Source organism: Onychostruthus taczanowskii, unplaced genomic scaffold, assembly GCF_017590055.1.
Source record: "Onychostruthus taczanowskii isolate IOZ18803 unplaced genomic scaffold, ASM1759005v1 scaffold37, whole genome shotgun sequence".
In the NCBI taxonomy this organism is placed as follows: Eukaryota; Metazoa; Chordata; class Aves; order Passeriformes; family Passeridae; genus Onychostruthus; species Onychostruthus taczanowskii.
Window position 1 is genome coordinate 4667820 of NW_024501126.1, and position 22830 is coordinate 4690649.

Here is a 22830-nt window from a genome sequence, read left to right on the forward strand (position 1 = left end):
TGTTTCTGTGGGTCTCAGATGCCTGGGTTTCTTGTGTGCGTGGGATCTCTGGAGCCCAGATGCCTTGGTTCTTTGTGCATGGAGGGGATCTGTGGGGCTAGGACTCTGGGGACCCTTGTGAAGGGGGTGCCCATGGGGCTGGGATGCCTGGGTCCCTGGCCAATGTCCTGTCACCCGTGGGGTGGTGACAGCTCTACCCTGCCAAGTCTATATTGGGACATGACTGGAGAGTGGGGGGGAGATTGTTATCTCGTCCCCCCAGCGAGGCGCCGTGGGGCCGCCAGGGGTCTGAGGGACGGGGGGGGTCTGGCAGCAGTCCCCGAACACCACGTCCACTTTGTCAGCAAGGAGGTGACAAGTGTTCCCGCGAGGTGACACATTCCCGCGGGTGGGAGGTCCCCACCTCCCCATTGTGCCCCACAGATACCCCTCTCCTGCCCCACAGACCATCTCCTCTGCCCCACAGAGCCATTACAGAGCCCCATAATTGCTCCATGGAGCCACAGAGAGTCTCCACAGATCCCCATAGAATCTTTTTAGAGCCCCATAGAGTCCACATAAGGCCCCATAGTGACATTACCCCACCCTTCCTCGGCCCGAGTTTGGCGGGGGAGGGGAGCCGCCCGGACGCCGAGGTCCCCTGGGGTCCTTCATGCGGCGCCACCAGGACCGGGAGGGATGGGGCAGCGACAGATGGACAGCGAAAGGGAGGGTGAGGGGGGAAGAGGGGAGGGACAGAGGATTTGGTGGGGAGGGACAGGCAGGAGACAGAGGGACCAGGGGGACATAGGGAACTTGCAGGGACCAGGGGGACATGGAGAAGGCAGAAGGACATAGGAGATGGAGGACACAGGGCTGGTGTGCGAAGAGGTGGTGGGGTGATGGATGGTAAGTCCAGAGCAATGGAGAGACAGGTCAGTAGGGAATGGGGGGCTGTGGGAAATGCTGTGCGGTGGGACGGAGCAGCTGGTGGCTAGGGGAACACTGAGGCCGGGACAGAGGGACCTCAGCACCTGCAGAAGGAGAATGGGAAGCCTCAGGAGCCAAAACATGCCCGAGGGATCCACTCAGGCTCTACCCACATGTAGAGATTGCCGTCCCCCACCTCCTGGGGTCCCCCCTCCCCACTCCCACATATGCCCCCAGACATGTGTCTCCCGCCACACGGATCTAGGCTGGTGTGGAGCAGGTTGAGGTTACAGATCACCATGGAGCAGATAGAGTATCTGCCCCACAGCAGATACACTGTGAGGCAGCTCAAGGCTGAGCTCATGGTTCACATCACATTGCACTGTGGGTCTGGTCGCATCATGCTGTGGGGCACGCTGTGCTGCAAACTCATTGGTGATCTTGTGTGGGCTACAGACATCCTGTGGGTGCCATGCCATGGGGAAACCCCACCCTCCCCACACAAACACAGCCCCACAAAACCTGATGCTGCTCAATCGTTTTTATTGGCTGACCAAGGTTAGGGGGCTGGGAGTGGGGGTGGGCCACTTGGAGGTCCAGGGGATATTGTTGGGGGTCCAGAGCTTCACTCTTCATTGAGTCCCTTCTGATGGAGAATGAGAAAAAGGGACTGTGAGCATGAGGAAGTTGTGGGGCAGCTGTGGGGCAGCTGTAGGTCAGGGGAAAGTCCCACCTTGGCTCCAATGTCGCGGCTCTTGGCCCGCAGCTTGTTGACCTGGGACTCGGCGATGTCGGCACGCTCCTCTGCCTCATCCAGCTCGTGCTGTGCCTTGCGGAACTTGGCCAGGTTGGAGTTGGCCTGTTCCTCCTGAGGGTGCAGGGACACCAGTGAGGCTCCCACACAGCTCTGCCTAGCCTCCTGCCACCCTGCCAGCTGTCCCTCCATCCTGTCTTCTTATTGCTCCATCTGGCCCACCATGGACCCACCTGTCCTTCCAGACATCCCATCCTCCAGCCACCCAACCATCTCCTCAACAAAGCATCCATCTAACATTCCTTCCTTCCTTCCTTCCTTCCTTCCTTCCTTCCTTCCTTCCTTCCTTCCCACCACCATCTCCACATTCCACCACCCACCCACTTTCTCCACTTTCTTTTGACCTACTCTTCTCGCCCCCTGACACCCCACCCCTTGATCACCCCAAGGTCCCCTGCTACTCCCCACATTCTCTCCCACACCCCAACTGTCCCAGCCCCCACACTGTCCCCTCCTAGGGGGTGGTGCCACAGATGTCCCTCCAGTGCTCACCGCCTCCTCTGCCTGTCGCTTGTAGGCCTTGACCTTCATTTGCAGCTTGTCCACAAGGTCCTGAAGCCGGACCAGGTTCTTGCGGTCCTCTTCCGTCTGTGGAGTGAGACACTGGTGGGTCAGTCCATGATCCTACCTTTGCTTTGAATCACCGTGAGAGCAGTGAGGGTCAGGAGACAGTTAATTATGTTCTTGGGGAGTGGTGCTTCTCTAGATCTGTGGGTGGCCTCAACTCTGGGGCAGAAAGTGGGTTGTCTCCCTGTGTGAAGGTGTCTTCTTGCCCCTGATGAGGTCCTACCTGAGGTTCTGGATCATGCAAAGACCCCATGGATGCTGGACACTGAGCCTGGGTGGCTCATGACCCAGACAATATTCTGGATCCCGCTACACACAGTGGGTGGTCTAGTTTACCCATGTCTCTCTGGCCAGCAGGTCAGCCATGTTCGAGGTCATGTACAGCATGAAATATGAGGCCCTGTGGCCAAGGGGCAGGAATTCACCTGGGCCAGCCCAGGAGCCCCACCTGGTAGCTGAGTTCCTTGACACGACGCTCAGACTTGCGGAGACCCTTGACACTCTCGGCATGGCGCTTCTGCTCAGCCTCCAGCTCATTCTCCAGCTCCCGCACACGAGCCTCCAGCTTCTGCAGCTGCTTCTTGCCCCCTTTGAGGGCCAGCTGCTCGGCCTCATCCAACCTCATCTGCAGGTCCTTGATGGTCTGCTCCATGTTCTTCTTCATCCGCTCCAGATGGGCACTGGTGTCCTGCTCCTTCTTCAGCTCCTCTGCCATCATGGCCGCCTGCTCGAGGAGAGAAGCAAGCAGAGAAGGAGGACCAAAGCACGCTCTACTTCACCCTCCAGTGGAAGGTGTCCTAGATGTAGGTCTCATTATGGCACTCACGTCAGTGATGGCTTTCTTGGCTTTTTCCTCAGCATTCCTGCACTCCTGGATGGCCTCTTCCACCTCTGTCTGCAGCTGGGAGATGTCGGCCTCCATCTTCTTCTTCTGGTTGATGAGGCTGGTGTTCTGGAATTAGAGGAGAGGATCTCAGGAGGTGTCTCTTGAACTGCTCACCCATCCTTCTTCAACCCCCTCCAGTACTTAATGCCCCCCAACTCCCTGCCAACTCTGCAGGCTTAAAGGATCTGGAGATCTTGGTAACTCAACCCATTAGAAACCCACGCCCATGGATGGAGGTGACTTCTGTCTTTGAAGGTATGTGATGTCTCACCTGTGAGTGGAGAAGCTGGACCCTCTCACTGGCCTCAATCAGCTCCTGCTCAGCCAGCTTGCGAGCCCTCTCAGTCTGTTCCACCACTGCCTGCATCTCCTCCAGCTCTGACTGGAGGAGGTTGTTTCTCCTCTCCACGATGGCAATATTCTCCTTCAGGTCCTCATTGACCCGTACCATGTCATCCAGCTGCAGTTGGGTGTCCTACAAGGCAGCATGGGGGAAGAGGATGCGTGATGATGGTGGGGAAGTGGCTTAAGGTCTACTTTTCTTGCACTCTGGCGTGGTGGGACCTACTACATGTCAACATGCTTATGGATAGAAGTCTAAGGGGTACCTTGAGGTAGCCCTGCAGTGTCTTGACTTGCTTCTGAGCTTCAGCAGCTATACGGTTGGCATGGCTGAGCTGAATTTCCATCTCATTGAGGTCACCCTCCATCTTCTTCTTCAGCCTCAGGGCCTCGTTGCGGCTCCGGGTCTCAGCGTCCAGCGAGGTCTGCAGTGAGTCCACCACCCGCAGGTGGTTGCGCTTGGCCTGCTCCATCTCCTCATCCTTCTCAGCCAGCTTGCGCTCATAGTCTGCCTTCACCTGGTTGAACTCCAGTTGGGCCCTCAGGATCTTTCCCTCCTCATGCTCCAGAGAGGCCTGGTAGAGACAGACAGAAATTAGAGGGCCACAGAGAACACTAGGACAACATGGCACTCATGGGGATGTGATTTGGCTCACCTCAGCCTCTTCCAGTGCAGCTTGGAGCTCCAGTTTCTCGGCATCCAGCTGCTTCCGGACCTTCTCCAATTCGTGGATGGTCTTGTGGCTGCCACCCAGCTGCTCCGTCAGGTCTGAGATCTCCTCTGCTTGGATAAGATCTCATCAGACTTGGTGGAAAGTGGTGGAGAACAAGGTGAGCAGGGGGAGTACCACGGTCTCACCTTGGAGGTTCTTGTTCTCCCTTTTGAAGGTCTCCAGGTGCTCAAGTGACTCCTCATAAGCGTTTTTCAGCTTGAAGAGCTCAGTGCTGAGGGACCTGGCCTCTTTCTGTGATGCCTCCAGCTCCACCTGTGACTCTTCAAACTTCTGCTTCCACTCAGACAAGATCTATGAGGACACCACCTGCTCACTTGCTGCTTTGCCCATGAAGAACCCTCTTTCCATCCTCCTCCTCCTTTCCCCAATGCTCTCCTGAAAGAGACTCGAGGCTCTGCTAAAACATGGCCCTTGAAAGTTGTTCAGCTTTTTTCTGGACTTCTCCTGCCTTTTTTTGATTCATGGGACCCACATTTCTCTACCCCCTTCCCACCCTTCTCCTTCCATCATTTCTTGGTCCTCCCACCTTGTCAAAGTTTCTCTGCTTCTTGTCCAACGCAGCAGCTGCTGCATTTGACCGCTCCAGGTCTGCCATGAGATCTTCAATCTCATTTTGCAGCCGGTGTTTGGTCTTCTCCAGGGAGGAACACTTGGCATTGACCGCCTCCACTGCCTCCTCAGCCTCCTGCAGCCGCTGGGCCAGCTTCTTCCTGGAGTGGGATAAAACCTGGCTACGGTGACCCATGGACCAAGTGGGCCAACTCAAACCTTCTTCCACCCACTGGTTAGCTGGGGCTCTGCTCTGGATCTCCTCTACCATCTCCAGTTTATTATACATTCTCTGGATCCTTGTACTGTAGAAGAGTCTCCTCTCCCCTGCCCCATAGAAGCTCCTTTCATGGGGAGATGACTCACTTGGCTTCCTCCAGTTCCTCAGTGCGCTGGATGGCATCTGTCTCATACTTGGTTCTCCACTGTGCCACCTCAGAGTTGGCCTTGGAGAGTGAGCGCTGGAGCTCAGCCTTGGCCTCTGTCTCCTCCTCATACTGCTCCCTCAGAAGGTCGCAGTCATGCCGGGCTGACTGGAGGGCATGGGCCAGTGCATTCTTGGCCTGGGAGGGGAGAGAGTTACGAGGTGAGGAGAACCTGGGTCTATATGAAGTTGAACTATATTGGTATTTTCCAACTCCAACTACCTAGTTACCAACCAACCCAACCCAACCCAGCCCAACTTCCCTGTAACTCACCAGCCCTACTGAATTTCGGAGGACCCTTGATTCATTTGCTCCTGCTTTGAGGGCAGGCTCATGATGCACTTCTCAATCCCAAACCTTGGCAATGGAGGTGTCTTGTGACCTCACTGACCCCCCAACAAAGCCCTACCTTGACTTCTTCCTCTAGCTGCCTCTTGAGGTCCTCCAGCTGTTGGGTGTAGGTGAGTTTCCCGCGTGTCATCTGGTTGATGAAGGCTTCCTTCTCCTCCAGCTGCCTGGAGAGCTCACCTGTCAGGTGGAATGGCAGATAATCAGTTACAGGACACACCCCAAAGCCACCCCACTGGGCAAGAGTTAGGCACTTGGGTTATGGAAGAGCAAGACCCCCACCATTTTCCGTCTGGAGCTTGGCTCGTTGAGTGGTGAGGTCATTGACCATGCGTTGAGCCTCTTCGGACTTGGTCCGGTGCTCATTCATCTGATCTTCCATGGTGCGGCACATCTTCTCCAGGTTGGCCTACAAACAGGAAGGGCAGAAAGATGAAAGGGGACCCTGAGAGGGCAGTGGAAGGGCAGTCTTCATGGCTGGAAACCTATTTCCTACCTTGGCCTTTATCAGTTGCTCCATGTTGGAGCCAACATCATCCAGCTCTAGCTTGAGCTCACTCTTCTCCTTCTCCAGCTTCTGCTTGACACGCTGTAAGTTGTCAATCTGCTCACTGAGCTCAGCCACGCTGTCGGCGTGCTTCTTGCGCAGCGCAGCAGCCGTGGCCTCGTGCTGCAGTGTGGCCTCCTCCAGGTCCCGCCGCATCTTCTGGAACTCTGCCTCACGCTTCTTGTTGAGCTCAATCTGCACTGATGTGGCACCACCTGCCTCCTCCAGCCGCTCGCTGATCTCCTCCAGCTCCCGTGACAGGTCTGAGCGCAGCTTCTCCACCTTGGCTCTGCCTGTCCGCTCTGCTTCCAACTCCTCCTCCAGCTCTTCAATCCGTGCCTGTGCTCCAGGGATGAAAATGTTTTCAGTGGACTTGGTTTCACCCAACTCCTCCACTCAACTCAGTCAATCAAGTCGGAGAGTTTTTAAGTCAATTCAGGTCAACCCAACCGACTGTAGACTCTTCAGCTCAACCCAGACAGCTGTAGATCCTTCACCTCAACCAGGCTCAATCCCATTCAGTTCTTTTCAACCTAGCCAAGATCTGAGCTCTCCAGATCAACCTGGCCTTATTTGAAGACACTCCACCTTCTCAAATTACCTTGAGATTCTTCAACTCTACTGGTCTTGAGGACATTCCAATTGGTCCATTCTAACTGGACTAACAGACAACTCAGCACAAACATCTCTAAGAACATTGGAATGACATTGGAATTAAATGTGATTCAACCCAGGTGGTCTGCTCAGCTCAGGTGATTCTACCCAAGATGTTCCCCATACCTTGAAAACTCCTAACCTGTTGGTTCATCTCAACCCCCATGACAGCCAACCAGTCCAGGAGCCCATGAGTCATTTAAAGGCAATAAGTGACAGAGAGGTTCTGGGACAAGGGATATGCCGTGGGCTTCCAACCTCAGGTGGATAGCATACTGGTTTAGGTTCTTCTCAAAAAGATATGAAGAATATAATGGGGAGGACCAGTTCCTCCTTCTACTTGACCCCCAAGCTGAAGCCCACCTCACCTGAAGTTCTTTGAGCTTCTTCTGGAGCTGGGCTGCAACTGCTTGCTCATCCTCGATTCTGGCATTGAGGGCATTGAGCTCAAAGTCTTTCCTAGGTGTGGGGAGAAACACCAGTAAGTCATTCTTCTGAGTGCTCAGCAGAGGTGTTATAGGTAAAGGACAAGCAAGCATGCAGGCCCTTACTTTTTCAGCCTCTCATCCAGTTGTTGCTTGTCATTCTCCAGATCCATGATATTTTCCTGAGCCAACTTCAAATCACCTTCCAGCTTCCTTTTGGCCCGTTCCAGGTCCATCCGGATCTTCTTCTCTTGCTCCAATGAACTCTCCAGCTGCAAGTGAGGAAGAGACATACCCATCAGCCCCCAAAACCACACACTCCAGAAGGACTTGCACACCCCAAGGGACCAGCTATATGGCCGTTGTGGCAGTGGCCTATACTCACATCATCCACTTGCTGTTCCAGCTTGGCTTTGGCCTTTGTCAAGGTGTTGACCTTGTCTTCCTCTGCCTGCAGGTCATCCAGCGCTTGCTGGTGAGATTCTTGCAGGGCCTTCTTCTCCTTTGTTAGCTTGACAATGATCTCATCCAGCCCGGCCATCTCCTCTGTGAGGTTCTTGACCTGCAGGAGGAGAAATATCAGGCATCCAGCTTGGTACCAGAGGTAGGACAAGAGACAGGAGGTTGTTCTTTCTCTTTGTGAAGCTGAGTCTAAGTCAGGAGATGTAAGAAAACACAACCAGCCTTGGTTCTTGGTGATGCAGTCCAACCAGTCTTGCATTATCATAATCTAACCCCACCCTCACCTTGTTCTCAGTGGCGTGTTTCTCCTTTTCCACCTTGGCCAATGACAACTCCAGGTCATCAATGTCCTTCTTCAGCTCTGAGCATTCATCCTCCAGCTTCCTTTTCTTTGCTGTCAACTCAGCATTCATCTCCTCCTCATCCTCCATCCGCTCAGTCATCTCCTTCACCTTGGCCTCCAGCTGGATCTTGTTCTTGATCAGCTGGTCACAGCGCTCCTCAGCATCAGCCAGGTTGTCTTGCTCCTGGAAGGGATAAGCTTGGTTTGAGATGAATGAAAAAGGAACATGGGGCTGGGACATCTAGGTCACTCACAGCCTGCACTTGGAGCTGAAGGTCATTTTTCTCCTGCAGCATGGAGACCATCTTCTCCTCTAGCTCCTTCCGTCGGGCTTCTGACTTCTCTAAGGCCTCCTTCAGCCGCCCAAACTCTTCTTTCATGTTCTGTGGGAGGCACAAAGGTGCTATGTAAATCTCATTTCTTCCTTTTTGTCCCCACCTATCACTTCCTCTCCCCATCCACCCATTCACCTTCCCTAACCATGACCCTGTCCCACCTGCATCTCTTTCTCTGTCTCAGCACTCTTCAGCAAGGGCTTGATCTTGAAGTAGAGCTTCATCCAAGGCCAGTTCTTCACCCCCATGAAGGCCCTGATATTCCACTGGATCACCAGAAGTGAGTCTCTGTAGAAGCCACATCAAGATGTGGATCACCAGGGGTTTGCACTCAACATGGATGCAACACCATCTCCATCTCACCACCTACCTGCGCTCTAGGATCTTCTTGAACTCCTGACGGGACAGGAAACCACGGACCTGGGCCTGCAAGCGGGTCATGATCCGTGCCAGGCGCTCATCCCTCATCTCCTCTAGCAGCCCCAGCAGCCCAGCCTTGAAGAAGACCTTTGAGGAAAGATGAAGGTAAGTGCTGCTGGGATTTGAAGGCATGGTGGAGGGATGGGTGGTAGTGTGGATGGAGGGAGCTCAGATGGGCAGGTGGACAAGTAGATGATGGAAACATACAGTCCATCTGGTCCCACCATGAAAACCTTGTGGATGGTGGGACCACCAGAACTGAGACCAAGTGACCTCACCTTGGTGTGTCCAAATTTGTATTGGTTGTGGTCAATATCAAGGGATCCCAGGAGCTTCTCAGCACCCTTGCGGCTGTCAATGAACTGCCCCTCAGGGATGGCAGCAGGGTTCAGGATGCGGTACCTGGTGACCAGAGAGGACAGGAAACCTCTGAAATCAATCCCAGTGGGGTTGTCCACCCCATCCCCACATTTTCTCCTCTGTGCCTACCGCTGTCGGAAGTCCCCATAGAGGATGCGATTGGGGAATCCCTTGCGGCAGATGCGGATGCCTTCCAGCACTCCATTGCAGCGAAGCTGATGCATTACCAGGGGGTTGTTCATCACACCTGGTGGATCATCAAGACTGGTGAGTCATGGTCTGCCCCACAACACAGCTGCCCACTACCACCTTTGGCCAGAGCCCAGCAGTGTCCTCTGGATCAACCCTCAGGGATTGGCTCACCAGGAGACTTGGTCTCATTGGGGATGATACAGCGAACAAAATGAGGGTGGGTAGACCGCAGGTTGGTCATCAACTTGTTGAGATTCTCCTGAAAAATGGAGGAGGAGATGATGAAGGGAATGAAGACATCCTCCTAGCCTGTCCCACCAAGGGTTATCCCTTGCCCTGGGACATGTTTTCCATGCCCATACACACTGGAATCCACCAACAACACTTGAGCTCTCACCCGATGGAGGGCAGAGACAGTTTGGAAGGAGGAACCTTTCTTCTTAGCTCCTTTCCCCTTCTCCACGGCTGTTGAAGAAGAAGAAAGGATGAGATAGGACAGGGACAGGGTGGAAAGAACCCCAGATGCTGAGGAAGTGGGTTCCTCTTACGTGCATCTGCCCCAGCATAGTTGGCAAAGAGGTTGGCCAAGAGCTTCAGGGCAGATTTCTGGTAGAGCCCCACCACTGTCTCATTGAGAGGGTCCTTGTTCTTCTGCAGCCACCCGATGATGTTGTAATCCACTGTGCCAGCATAGTGGACAAGGGCAAAGTGGGCCTCTTGCTTCCCCTTGATGTTTCGTGGCTTTCCAAAGTTGGCCGACTTGCCCAGGTGATTATCAAAGAGTTTGGCCTTGAAGGTCATGTCCGTGGCCTTGGGAAACATGCACTCCTCCTCCAGGATGGACATGATTCCCATGGGCTAAGAAGAAAAGACCTTGTTGGCTACAGTGAACACCAAGTACAACCCAACTGACCAACTTTGGGGTTCCTGCCTAGCTGCAACTGAAAGGGCCCTTCCCCAGCCCCATGAGGCCCTGAGGGAGGTGGTACCTTCTCAATGAGGTCAATGCAGGCCTGGAGGTCCATGCCAAAGTCAATGAACTCCCACTCAATGCCCTCCTTCTTGTATTCCTCCTGCTCCAGCACGAACATGTGGTGGTTGAAGAACTGTTGCAGTTTCTCATTGGTGAAGTTGATGCAGAGCTGCTCAAAGCTGTTGAACTGGGGAAGGAGAGAGGAGATGGCCAGTGGGGTCAACAGAACAATTACTATGTTCAACGGGGTCAACCTGAGCCCCAACAGGGTCAACACAAATGAAAACAAAGTCATCTGACTATCCAGTAGGATTAACTCTACATCCAATGTAATCAACACAACACAGTCAACCAGGGCTTACATCAAAGATTTCAAAGCCAGCAATGTCCAGCACACCAATGAAGTACTGCCTTGGCTGCTTGGTCTCCAGTGAATTGTTGATCCTGGTCACCATCCAGTTGAACATCTTCTCATACACAGCTTTGGCCAAGGCTCCTACAGCATAAATCACCTGGAAGAAGAATGCCCCACCAGTGAGAGGACCTCTTGGTGTTCTCCTTGCTGGAGATGGCACCATATCACCCCAAAAGGAGGACATTTTGGGGATGTCCTACTCACCTGCTGGACATTCTGCCCCTTGGTGACATATTCATTGCCCACCTTCACCCGAGGGTGACACAACCCCTTGAGAAGATCAGCTGAGTTCAGCCCCATTAGGTAAGCTGACTTGTCTGCCTCTGAGGATGAAGAAGTGAAAATATGAATTTGGAAGGATCATGGAGTTCACCCCAGTTTCCACCTCAACCTTGGTTGGACCCAACCTTCTGTGCCATCTGGTTCTGCCTGCTCTTCCCGTTGTTTCTGCTTGAACTTCATGTTGCCGAAGTGCATGATGGCTCCTGTCAGTTTATAGATGGAGTTCTTCTCCTCTGGAGTGAATCCCAGGACATCAAAGGCACTCTGTGGGGCAAAAATGTGTTCAAAATCTTCTCCAGCCCACAGAGACACATACACACTACCTGATGGCCTCCCGTCTCACATCTGTGGCCAGGAGCTCCTCTCCATCATCAATGGATGGAACTGTGGTCTCTCCTTGGGAGATGAAGGCATAGTCGTAGGGGTTGTTGGTCACCAGCATCATGTCTGAAAGGAGAAAAAGGGGTTGGGAGAGGCAGGTCCCAAAAGGGGTGCGGGATGAGGTATTTACAGGTAGGTTGGGAGCATAGCTCACCCAGCAACTCTGGCTTCTTATTGGAGAGGATCTGGTAGTAAATGTGGTAGTTTCTTTCAGCCTTCAGCTGGAAGATCACACGGGACTTCTCCAGAAGGTCTGGGTAGGGATGAAGAGAAGATGGGTGGAAGTTAGCATGAGGAGATAGAGATTCAGATGGATTAATGAAGGGAGGCTTGAGGATGTGGAAGGGTAGGTGAATGAGGATGAGGAGAAGGATGGACAGGTGGATGGAGAGATAGATAGAGAAAGGGATGGTGGACAACAAGATGTCCTCTCATGGAGTCCTCAACCTACTCACAGGTCTCAATGTCAGCTGATGCCAGCTTCCCAGTGGCCCCAAAATGGATCCGGATAAACTTTCCCTGGAAGAATAGTGGAAGGACGTGGAGGTGGCCACCTTCTCCCAGAACACCCCAACCCACAGACCCTTCCCCGAGGACTCCACCCCATAGACTCTTCCTCACAGACTCCACCTCTAACACTCACAAATCGGGATGAGTTGTCATTCCGGACAGTTTTGGCATTGCCGAAGGCTTCCAAGGCAGGGTTGGCCTGGATGATCTGGTCCTCCAGGGTGCCCTGGATGGAGTGGGACAGGGTCAGGAGGGTTCTCACAATAAGGTGCAGAGGATGAAGGGTGCAAGGTTGAAATGGATGGATGGAAGAACACAGTGGTCCATGAAGGTTTGAATGGGTGGTCAGATTGATGGACAGGGATGTGGGTTGATGCCATGAGTGGATGGATAGATGGTTAGTTGGTTGGATTGGGATGGGACAGATGAATGGAAGGTTGGATACGTGGTTGGTTGGCTAGTTGGTTGGATTTTGGGGTGTTTGGTTCAGTAATTGTTTGGGTGGTTGATTCTGTCATTGGTTGGACAGACACGTGGCAGAATGTTGGCCAGATCGCTGGGTGTCATCCTCCACTCACTGCTCTTACCTTGCCTGGGGCCCCCGCTTCCTTCTTGCCACGGTCACCGATGGCAGCGATGACAGCAAAATACTGGATGACCCTCTTGGTGTTCACAGTCTTCCCTGCTCCGGATTCTCCGCTGAAGGTAGCCAAGGAGAGCAATGGTTGGGTACTGGTGCTATGGTGCTGAGGGTGGGGACTCACTGGGGAGGGATGGATAATGGACCTCCACAGACAAGTCCATGTAGTGATAAAGGATTGGCCAGTGGGCATGGCTTCAAGAGGGAAGGGGAGGGGCTATGTGCCAGTTGGGGGGTCTTAGCTGTGAGCAGGATTAAGACAGAGTTTACAGATGAAGAAGGATTACTCACGTGATGAGGATGGATTGGTTCTCCCGATCTGGTGGGATGAGGAGAAGAAACATGAGGTTCTGAAACCCACCTTGGCTCTGCCCCACATCTCCTGCTCCCCAAAAAGGATCAGGGAATATGGTTATGGGGTCCCTGCAGAAGGTCCCTACCTGTCAGCATGTTCTGGTAGGCATTGTCAGAGATGGAGAAGATGTGGGGTGGAGCTTCACTCCGCTTCTTTCCCCGGTAGGCAGCCACCACCTCAGCATTGTAGACAGGTAACCACTTGTAGGGGTTGACAGTCACACAGAAGAGCCCTGAGTAGGTCTGGAAAAAGGAGTAGGTGAGTCAGAGTCAGGAGGTGCCACCCCACCAGGTGGTCCAAGGAGTCTGCTGAAGCTACCTCTTGTGTCTATGTGATATCTTGGGTTTAGGTGACCCCTGTGGTCTGTAAATGGGACATCTTGGGTGTGGGGGACCAAAGAGGTCTGAAGAGAGGATGTCCCATTTCTGTGATCTGGAGAAGGGATGTCCTGGTTTTGAGTGACCCAAAGGGTCTGGGATATCTTGGATCTGGGTGGCTCAACAGGTGTAAAGAAGGATCATCCCAGTTAGTGTGGGCCATGATATCTGGAGAAGGGACATCTTGCACCTATGTGGCCCAAGTGGTCTAGAAAAGGGGCGTCCAAGTTCTGGATGGGGTCTGAAGAACCTCATGGGCTCCCAACTCACATAGATCATCCAAGATGCGTAGCGGTCCTTGAGATTGTAGAGGACGGCGGGCTCATGGAGGAAAGTCAGCATGGCCATGTCCTCAATCTTGTCGAACTTGGGGGGGTTTTGCTGCATGATCTGGTCCTCCTTGACCGTCACTGTCTGCTCAAGGTAAGGAAGACGCCATGGAGCAGGAACACAGGGCAAGGAGTTGCCCCAGTTGTTCCCTCCCAAAGGGCTGGGAATTGGGCATCTGAGTGTTCCCTTGAGAGCCAGAGGAGGTCTAAGTGTCCCTCAAGTGATAGAGAATATGTTTTGGGGTCTGGGTGTCTCTGAAGTAATAGAGGAGGTTGGATGGGTCTAGCTGTCCAGTGGGTTCTGGGAAAGGTGGATAAGGGTCTAGATATTTCCTGGGTTCCAGAGAAGATGCTGTGGAATCTGAGCATCCAGTGGGTGCTGGAGAAGGCATGTTGGGGTCTAGATGTTTCTTGGGTCCTAGAGAAGGTAGGTTGTGTTCTTTGTGTCCCATGTGGAATAGAGCTGCTATTTTGAGGTTCTGGTGTCCCAGGTGTGGCTGGGGTCCCCCCACCTTGCCATGTTCAGTCTCAGCAGTGATCTTGGAGCCCTCACGGCTGATAATGGTGGCCTTGACATATTCCTCCTTTTCATCAGGGACGAAGATGTCCTTCTTTAGGTCGAAGGGGCGGGTCTGGGCAGCCAACCGTTCCTTCTCCGACTTGCGGAGATAGGGGGCGGCCTCCCCAAATTCAGCCATCTCCACATCAGGCATGGTGGCGCTGGACAGGGCTGGGTGGGGTAGGAAGAATCAGACCCTCCAAGGGCTGCCAGTTCATCCCAGTTGACCCCATTGCAGCTCTTTCCTTGATGAACCCATCATTCCCTGTTCTTCTCCACATCTACCACTTCCTCCTGGTCAACCCAACTCCTTCATTCCTCCCCAGTTCCTCTCCAATGCTCCCACTCCTCCCAGCTGGCCCATCCCAAGTCTATCCTCAGTGCTTCCATTATCTAGAGTTCCCTCTCAATGCTTCCAGTTCCTCTCCAGTGCTCCCAGCAAGCCCCATCCAATGTCCATCCTTGGTGATCTCATCTTTTCCCATTCTTCTCCAGTGCTCCCAGATCCTTTACAGTGCTCCTAGTTCCTGCCAGTCCTCATCTCCATCACAAATTCCTTTTTAGAAGTCCCAGTGCCCTCCCCAGTGCTCCCTGTTCCTTGCAGTGCCTGACGCTGCCTGCCCTTTATCCCACCCCAGCATCTCCCAGTACTACCCAGTACTCCTGCATCCCTCCCAGTCCTTTCCAGTTCCCTACAGACCCTCCCAGTATCATCCCAGACCCTCCCAGTCACCCCCAGTCTCCCCAGACACCCCTCAGTTCCTTCCACTACCCAGCCCCACCTCTCTCTGTGATCTCCGAGTCAGGGGATGACAGTGCAGACTCAGGGCGGTTCTGATCCTGCTCCGGGACACAACCCCCCCCCCCCCACAGTATGTCCCAGTATGTCCCAGTATATCCCAATATGTCCAATTACATCCCAGCATCCCTGCCCAGCCCCGCCAGTACTTCTCCAGTACACCACCACACACAGCCACACACACACAGACACACACACAGAACAGCTCAGTAAGTCCCAGTATCCCCCTAGGATTTATCCAGTACCCTCCCTCTTCCCCCAGTATCACTCCAGTCCCTCCCAGTTACCATATAAACTCCCCCAGCATCATCCCAGTCCCACCCTCTTTCCCCACAGATGCTCCCAGTATCATCCCAGTCTCCTGCAAAGACCCTCCCAGTTCCTTCCTAGATCCTCCCAGTCCCTCCCAGTTCCCCTACAGACCCTCCCAGTATAAACCCAGTCCCTCCCAGTTCCCCCATAGACCCTCCCAGTTCTCCTATAGACCCTCCCAGTCCCTCCCAGTTCACCCACAGACCCTCCCAGTTCCCTCCCAGTTCCTCCCTGTTCTTTCCCAGTCCCTTTCAGTTGCCCCTAGTTCCCCCATAACCCCCTCCCAGACCCTCACGGTGCTCCAAGTGCCCCCTGCCCCACCTGCCCCTGGGTCTGCAGGCACTGCCTGGGGGACCCCCCTTATATCCCCCCCTCCCCCCTGCAGCTGCGTCACCAGGAGGGGGGAGGGCATGTACAGACGGGTGACCTCAAGGCCACCTCACTGCCCTATAGGGACACGGTGACCCCTATGGATCTACAGTACACTCCCCAAATCCATAGGGCCCTCCCTCTGCTCTGTAGTCCTATAGGACCTTCACCGCCCCATAGGGTCCAGTGACCCCTATGGAACTATAAAGCTCCACCAGCCCCATGGGACCCCCATATCTCACACCCACAAGCTCATATAGCTCATATACCTCCTGCCTGCCTCATAGGACCTACTTCCAGCTCCACAGGACTCCCCCAGCCCCATAAGACACCACTCCAGCCCTATAGGACTTGCATAGAACCCTTGTCAGCCTCACAGGGCTCCCATTACTTCCTTTCAATAAAATCCCTGTATGTGCACACAGCCCCATAGAACCCACTCCCAGACACCCCTCCCCAATCCCATGGTCCTATAGGACCCATATCCAGCCCCATAGGACCTCTAAATATTTCCTTATAGGACACTCATAGTTTTCCCCCCCTTACCACAGGCCACTCCTGGCCCTATAAACCTTCCAGACAACCCATTCCTAGACTCATAGAAACCCTGTAGGGCTCCCCCAGACCCATAGGACCCCCCAGACCCACAGGACCACTCTCAGCCCCTATAGGGGCCCCCTCTAACTCCCCTTCCCCTCCATCCCCCCAGTTTATTACAGGATAGATGAGGCAAGCCAAAAGACTCGCCTGGATGCCTGTGTCCCCCTGGGGTGGGGGAGGGGACAGACAGACAAAGGACAGGTGTGACCCCCCCTTCCCCCTCCGAGGGAGCTCAGGCATCTGTGCCCCTCCTCCCATCCCTTTGTTCCCTCTCCCTCCCCCCACAATGGGATATTTTTGGGACATCCCCCCCCCCACAACCCCTGACATCCGATCAGCTTGTGACGCCAGTGGGGCTGTGGGGCACCTTCACCTCATAACCATATATGGGGCTGGCCCTACAGGTTCCCCTTCCCCCCCTCGACCCCCAAAGCTCACCTAAGAATAGACAGGGGCACCCAGGCATCCAGGACCCATCAATCCCATTAGATGCCCTATAGAGGACCAGGTTCTGAATTTCACCTAATTTTTCTGATTCCCCTCAAAGTCTCCTGATTTTTCCTCAATTTCCTTGGTTTTCCCCTGATTTTCCTAAATGTCCCCCAGTTTGCCACAAATTTCCTTGGTTTCCCCCTGCTTTCCCTATATTTCCATCAATTTGCCCTGAATCTCCTTGGTGTCCCCTAATTTTCCCAAATTTTCCAGATTTTCCCCAAAATGTCCTTATTTTATACTGCAATTTGCCCCAAATATCCTTGTTTTCCCCTTGATTCACCCAAATTATGGCCAAATGTTTTTCCCCAATTTCCCCCTAATTCCCTCACTTTGCTAATTTTCCCTCAATTTCCCCTTATTTCCCCTAATTTTCCTATTCTGACCTTTTACACGTAAATTTCCTCTTATTCTCCCTGAATTTCCCCTAATATCCCACAATTTGCCCCCGTTGCCCCAAGTTTTCCTTTATTTCCCCTACACTTCCCCAAATTTCCATGCATTTTCCCTGATTCCCCTAAGGTATTTCATTTTTTCCAAATTTCTCCAAATTTTCCTCAATTACCTCTATTTTCCCAAAATTTTCACCAGAATATATCCCTAATTTCCCCTAACAGAAATTTATCTCCCAAATTTACCAAATTTTTCATATATTTCTCCTAATTTTTATTACTTTCTCCAGATTTCCCCTAATTCCATCCTACGTTGGCCCAGTCTTCCCCAGTTCTCCCCCATTTCCCTGAATTTCCCCTTCATTTTCCCACAGTGTCCACAAGTTTCTCAATTTCACCCTAACTGCCCCTGATTTTCCCCAACATTTTCAGAACTTATCTTGTTTTCTCCATATTTTACCTAATTTGCTCCAACACTTTATTGGATATGGGGGGAAACATAGTGACAAGGATGAGGAAAAGGCTCAGGTACTTCATGCCTGCTCAACTTCAGACTTTAATAGTAAGAGCACTTGTTCTCAGTATACCCAGGACCCTGAACTGGAAGACTGAGATGGGAACAAGAACAAGGCCCCCATAAACCAAGGACTGTACCACTCAGGCATTTCCCTCCCAGACATTCCCTCCCTGGAATGCACTCCTGGTCTTGAAGAAGCTCCTCATCCTCCCAGGACAGGTGAAGTTGGCTACTGCCTCTCCCTTGGCTGAACAGCATTTGACTTGAACTTGGTTCTGACTGACAGAGCCAGAGCTTTCCTTGACTTTACTTTTGGCAATTTGGCCTTTTGTGTCTGTCCAGACAAAACCTTTCTGGGCTTCCAACCCCCTCCCGCCCCCATCCAGTCTCTAATGACAGGGCTTCCTTTCCTGGTGCTTCCTCAGTGCCAAGAGCGGTCTCATCTATTCCATTGGACTATTTGTGTTCCCTGGCCATCACACAGAGCTGTTTCTGTGCTGCCCCATCTGCCATCCTGCCTTCCATGTGTGTCAAGTGCTGCCAGCTGCCAGCAGAGCCACCTCCCACCCGCCCCAGCCGTGCTCCCCTGCCCATTTGTATCCCCGGCACAATGGCCTTGCACTCAGTCTGGAGAAAATAAATGGGATCTACTGCCAGATAAAACTGACCCAATACCTTCCTCTCTTCTTCGCCAGGATCCCTGTGGGACCTGACTCAAGACAGGCAGGAACTGTGGCTCAGATTCCACAGTGGCCCAGCATCTGTAGCCTGGGGTGAGAACAAAACCCAGAGGGCTCCTTCTGAACTGAGAAGGGGAAATGAGTGGCCTTTTCCTCTGTGGTGTGTGGCTGCTGATAGAGCAGTGCCACAGAGATCAGACCATAGCAACATGTGTAAATGCAGACTGCTGAGAATGTCCTTTCTTTACAGTACTCCTTTGAGGAGGACTCAAGACATGGATGGAGAGGAAGGTACGACTAAGGCAACTCTAATTCCCACCATGGCACTCTCTTCCTCTATCAGGAAGTGTGAGACCACAGGAAAAGGAAGTGTGGCCATAAACAGGGCCTGTTTCATCAGCACCAACCTTTTGGCTGGCTATGACAGGAAACTAGAGGAGAATACATGCTGGAGGGAGGAGAGAAACCTCTGTGTCAAGACTTCTGCAGTGTGCCCTTCCTCACAACTCCAGTGAAGCCTGGGACCCCAGCCTGGTCCAAGCTTGACAATGGTGTTCCTGCTGCCATTATGGATGGAGTCCTGCACTTCACTCTCAAAAGAAGGGACAGTGGATTTTATTGATACATGAGTGAGTTAACAAAGTTCAGTAGCAAGCGTGACAATGACTTAACAAGTCTCAAGGTCAGAGCTTCACTCAGCACCTCTCTTAACATTTTTTCTTCAGGGCAAGAAAAATGGAAGAATAGAGGCATGGGAAGGCAGTTCCTATAGAAAACAGCCATGGAAACCAGAGGTGGTTAGCTTTTTTCTTTTAAAAGCAGTCTCCAGTCGGGCTGCTGTGAGCTCAGAGGCACCCGATAGGTGCACAGTATTCTGATCCAGTGCACGTCTGCCCGGTCTGAACTCACAGTTCCTGCTGCGCCTGTAGCTCGGGTAGAGACAGGGAATGCTGCAAGGCACGAAGAGCAAGGGAAAAATGCTGCTGTTGCCAAGTGTTTCCAATCAATGACAGTGCTCTCCTCTGCTTTCTTGTTTGTTTCCCTCCCTGAACACCAGTCCTACCGAATGCCCTGCTCCACTCTTTCTCCTTTCACCAGCCCTGAACTGCTCAGTCTTTTGGGGCACATTCCAAAAAATCCCCTCTGTCCATCAGGGCTCAAAGCGGTTCTGCCCACAGCCGAATTTCTGAAATGGCCCCATGCAGAAGGTTGGGGCAGCAGGGTTCTAATGCTGATCAAAACCAAAAGACCCAAGTCTTCATGCCAATACAGTGCTTTGCTAAAACATTCACGAGCCCAGTTCTGCCTCAGCACTGCTGTCTTTCAGCTGTGTGCAATGCCACAGACTGTGGGGACACTGCTGTTGGGTCCAGCTGACGTTTACATGAATGGCATGGTGGCCACAGGGTGACCAGAGGGTGGCCATTCACACCCTGACCACAGGCTGTGAGTGAGATGCACTGCGTGCTCTGGCATTGGCCAGCCTTGGCCCAAAGAAACCCCAACGTCCCCCGCTGTTTAAGGGGACAAACACAGAAGGAGCTGCAGGCCTGGCACACTGCTGCCTCCTCTGGAAGCATTCTCCACCAAGCTGTTCCACATGGTGAACACCTGTCAGACACATGCCAAAGCTCTCCTTAGGCTTGGAACTCAGTCCAAGATGGGGTCATGCCTCAGGGTGCCTGCTCCTCTTTCTGTGGTCACAATGGCACTACAGGGGCTGCAACAGATGGACATCCCTACCCTAAAACATGCTCTTGGTCCTTCAGAAGCCTGTCACCCTGGGCTGAGGAGCTCCTCACCTCTTGATGATGTTGGCTACTGCCTCTCCCTCAGCTTCAGAGAACTGGCTTAGCCCTCCTGCAGAAGTTAAGCCCCCACTTCCTCTGAGGCAGGGGACGCTGGCACATCCCTGTTGGCAGATTTTTGCTCTTAGCTGAGCTCCTCTGGTCACAGCAGGGGAAGAAGTGGACCCAGAGCCCTGGGGATACCCTAAAGCACCACCCTCAGGTGTGAGCTGCAGAGAGACTTGTTGAAAAAGAACAGGCAGACACACACCACCAGGGTCATGTCTTCAGAGCCTTTTTTTTTTTTCCTGCAGGGAAGCAAGGAGGAAAAGCACCTTGAAGCCATTGGTATCCATGCAGTTCAGCAGCAGACTCAAAAGCAGCAGTAGGGACTGCAGGTCTTGAGCCTGGCATCCCTGGCTTGGACCAGCTTGGTCCTGCAGAAAGCTGAGTCAGTTGTAGAGTTGTCACCAAGTGCGCCAAAGTCACCCGAAAAGGCAGTTTTTGGCACCATTTTGTTAGGGATGAAGGTCTCTGGCTCCAGAGGAGGATGAGGGGCTGCTACAAAAGCTGTGGCTAGACCTCTCATCTGTGGGGGTGGAGAGGAATTCTTTACAAGTGGAAGGTGTGATGGATACCCCATGTGTGGAGATGCGAATCTTGACTCCATGTTTCAGAAGGCTGGCTTATTATATTATGATATATATCATATTAAAATACTGCATTAAAACAATACTAAAAGAATAGAGAGAAAAGGATTCATCAGAAGGCTAGAAAGAACAAGAATGGAATGCAATAACAAAGGCTTGTGACTCTCAGAGTCCGATGCAGCTGCATCTGTGATTGGCTCTTAATTAGAAACAACCAACATCCACCAGTCACAGATGGTGATTCCTGGTCAAACCATGACACACCTGTTGCATTCCACAGCAGCAGATAGTTATTGTTTACATTTCTTTCCTGAGGCTCCTCAGCTTCTCAGAAGGAAAAAATTCTAGCAAAGGATTTTTCATAAAATATCGTGGTGACAGGAAGGACATAATGAACACCCATTGCTCCTGTCACTATCCCACTGGTACCTGTGCTGTTGCTGTTCTCCTCTCCATCTTAAGAGAAGGGTCAACCTAGTGCCCTTACAGTTCAACAGCCAGCAGGGCTTGTGTTTCTCCTCTCCAGCAGCATTTCTTTACTCAGTTGAGGTTTGTCAATGACACCAAATTGAGTGGGGAAGTGGACTCTTTGGAAAGGAGAGACGCCCTACAGGAACACCTGGAAAGGTTGGAAGAATGGGCTAGCAAGAACTTGATGAAGTTCAACGAAGACAAATATAAGGTCTTCCACCTGGGCAAACATGAGCCAGGAGTACAGCACAGGCTGGGATCTACCTGGGTGGAGAGCAGTTACATGGAAAGGAACCTGGGGGGCCTGGTGGACAAGCGGCTCAATATGGATGAACAGTGCAGAGAAAGTTAACAAGATGCTGAGTTACATCAAAAATTATGTCGCCAGCAGAGGCAGAGGAGTCATTATCCCATCCTATACAGTCCTCATCAGGCCACATCTGGAATACTGTTCAGTTTTGGTCTCCAGTATGCAAAAGAGATGTTGATGGGTTGGAGAGGGTCCAGAGAAGATGACCCAATGACTGGAAAGCCTGACATATGAAGAAAGGCTAGGTTTGTTCAGTGCGAAGTAGGTTTTTTCAGCCTTGAGAAAAAGAGGCTTATGGGAGACTTTATTACCATGTTCTAGTATTTGAAAGGTGGCCACAAAGAAGATGGAGATTCTGTATTTACAAGAATCCCATGGAAAGGATGTGGGGTAATGGGTAAAAGTTATTCCTGGGGGAATTCTCTTTCACCATAAGAAGAACATTTTTTGGAGTGACAACAATCAGCCGTTGGAATGATCTCCCCCGGGAAGCAATAGATTTCTCAGCACTGGATACATTTAAGATCCAGCTGGACAAGGTGCGTGGGCCACCTTGTCTAGGCAATGCTTTGACAAGAAAAGTTGGATCGTCCAGCCTGACCTTCTCTGCTTCTATGCCATGTACCAGAAGCAGATAGGGAGCAATTTGCTTCCACGAGGCAGGGATTCCACTACATACATTTATTCCCTTTGTGCACACTTTACTCAATCTGACCACTGCTGTTTTGTCGGAAGAACTGGAAACATTCCCATTGCCACAGGAGGTCACTGTTGGGCAGTGTATGTGTGCATGTGGCAGTGATAAGCACTCATTCCACTTTTAAAAAGAAGCTGGTAACAACTTACAAAGGACTGGCAGGGCCTGAACCCTTGACCCAGGGAAGGAACATAAAATTGCATTGCCAACACCGATTCTTAAACCTATGCTGGCTGATAAACCAGTACCTTTAGGTGTAGCACGTAAGACCCCTGTACAGTGTTTTGCCACCAGGTTTTGCTACACTGCCAATGACACAACAGGCACAGTCAGGTAGCTTTTAAAATAAATTAATACAGAAATTTTGTCTTGGGCATGGAGTTTAGTGGACTTTGCACTAACTATGTTGACCTCAGAGTAGTGGTGTAGGAGAAAGATAAAGCTGGTTGTTTAAAAAAATGGTGTCACTAATTTGTCACTAATTAGGAAATAAATTTATCAGAGGCCATGCAAGTTTTAAAGTCCTGACAGACAGCAACTGATAGTCACTGTATAAAAGTTTTGACCAATCTCCTGCACTGAACCAACAGAAGTAGGATGCTTTGAACACCTCAGTGTGGC

The 22830-nt window shown here is 52.2% G+C and overlaps 1 protein-coding gene across 1 annotated transcript; it reads right to left on the reverse strand.

The window, feature by feature from the left end:
• Positions 1 to 1440: 1440 nt before the first annotated feature.
• Positions 1441 to 14970, reverse strand: MYH7 (myosin heavy chain 7). Its single transcript, XM_041411747.1, has 40 exons — positions 14916 to 14970; positions 14087 to 14304; positions 13516 to 13659; positions 12954 to 13110; positions 12805 to 12832; positions 12461 to 12572; positions 12007 to 12099; positions 11819 to 11882; positions 11518 to 11616; positions 11326 to 11429; positions 11108 to 11246; positions 10905 to 11023; positions 10648 to 10797; positions 10302 to 10472; positions 9861 to 10170; positions 9710 to 9777; positions 9484 to 9571; positions 9250 to 9367; positions 9039 to 9162; positions 8711 to 8847; positions 8502 to 8628; positions 8260 to 8388; positions 7947 to 8189; positions 7586 to 7762; positions 7327 to 7472; positions 7144 to 7234; positions 6071 to 6460; positions 5857 to 5983; positions 5636 to 5754; positions 5168 to 5364; positions 4779 to 4962; positions 4378 to 4543; positions 4175 to 4299; positions 3785 to 4093; positions 3448 to 3651; positions 3117 to 3242; positions 2739 to 3014; positions 2216 to 2311; positions 1643 to 1777; positions 1441 to 1555 (listed from the first exon to the last, which is right to left on the reverse strand). The coding sequence occupies exons 2-40, from the start codon at positions 14285 to 14287 to the stop codon at positions 1535 to 1537; spliced, it is 5814 nt and encodes a 1937-aa protein (XP_041267681.1). The 5' UTR covers positions 14288 to 14304; positions 14916 to 14970; the 3' UTR covers positions 1441 to 1534.
• Positions 14971 to 22830: the final 7860 nt, after the last annotated feature.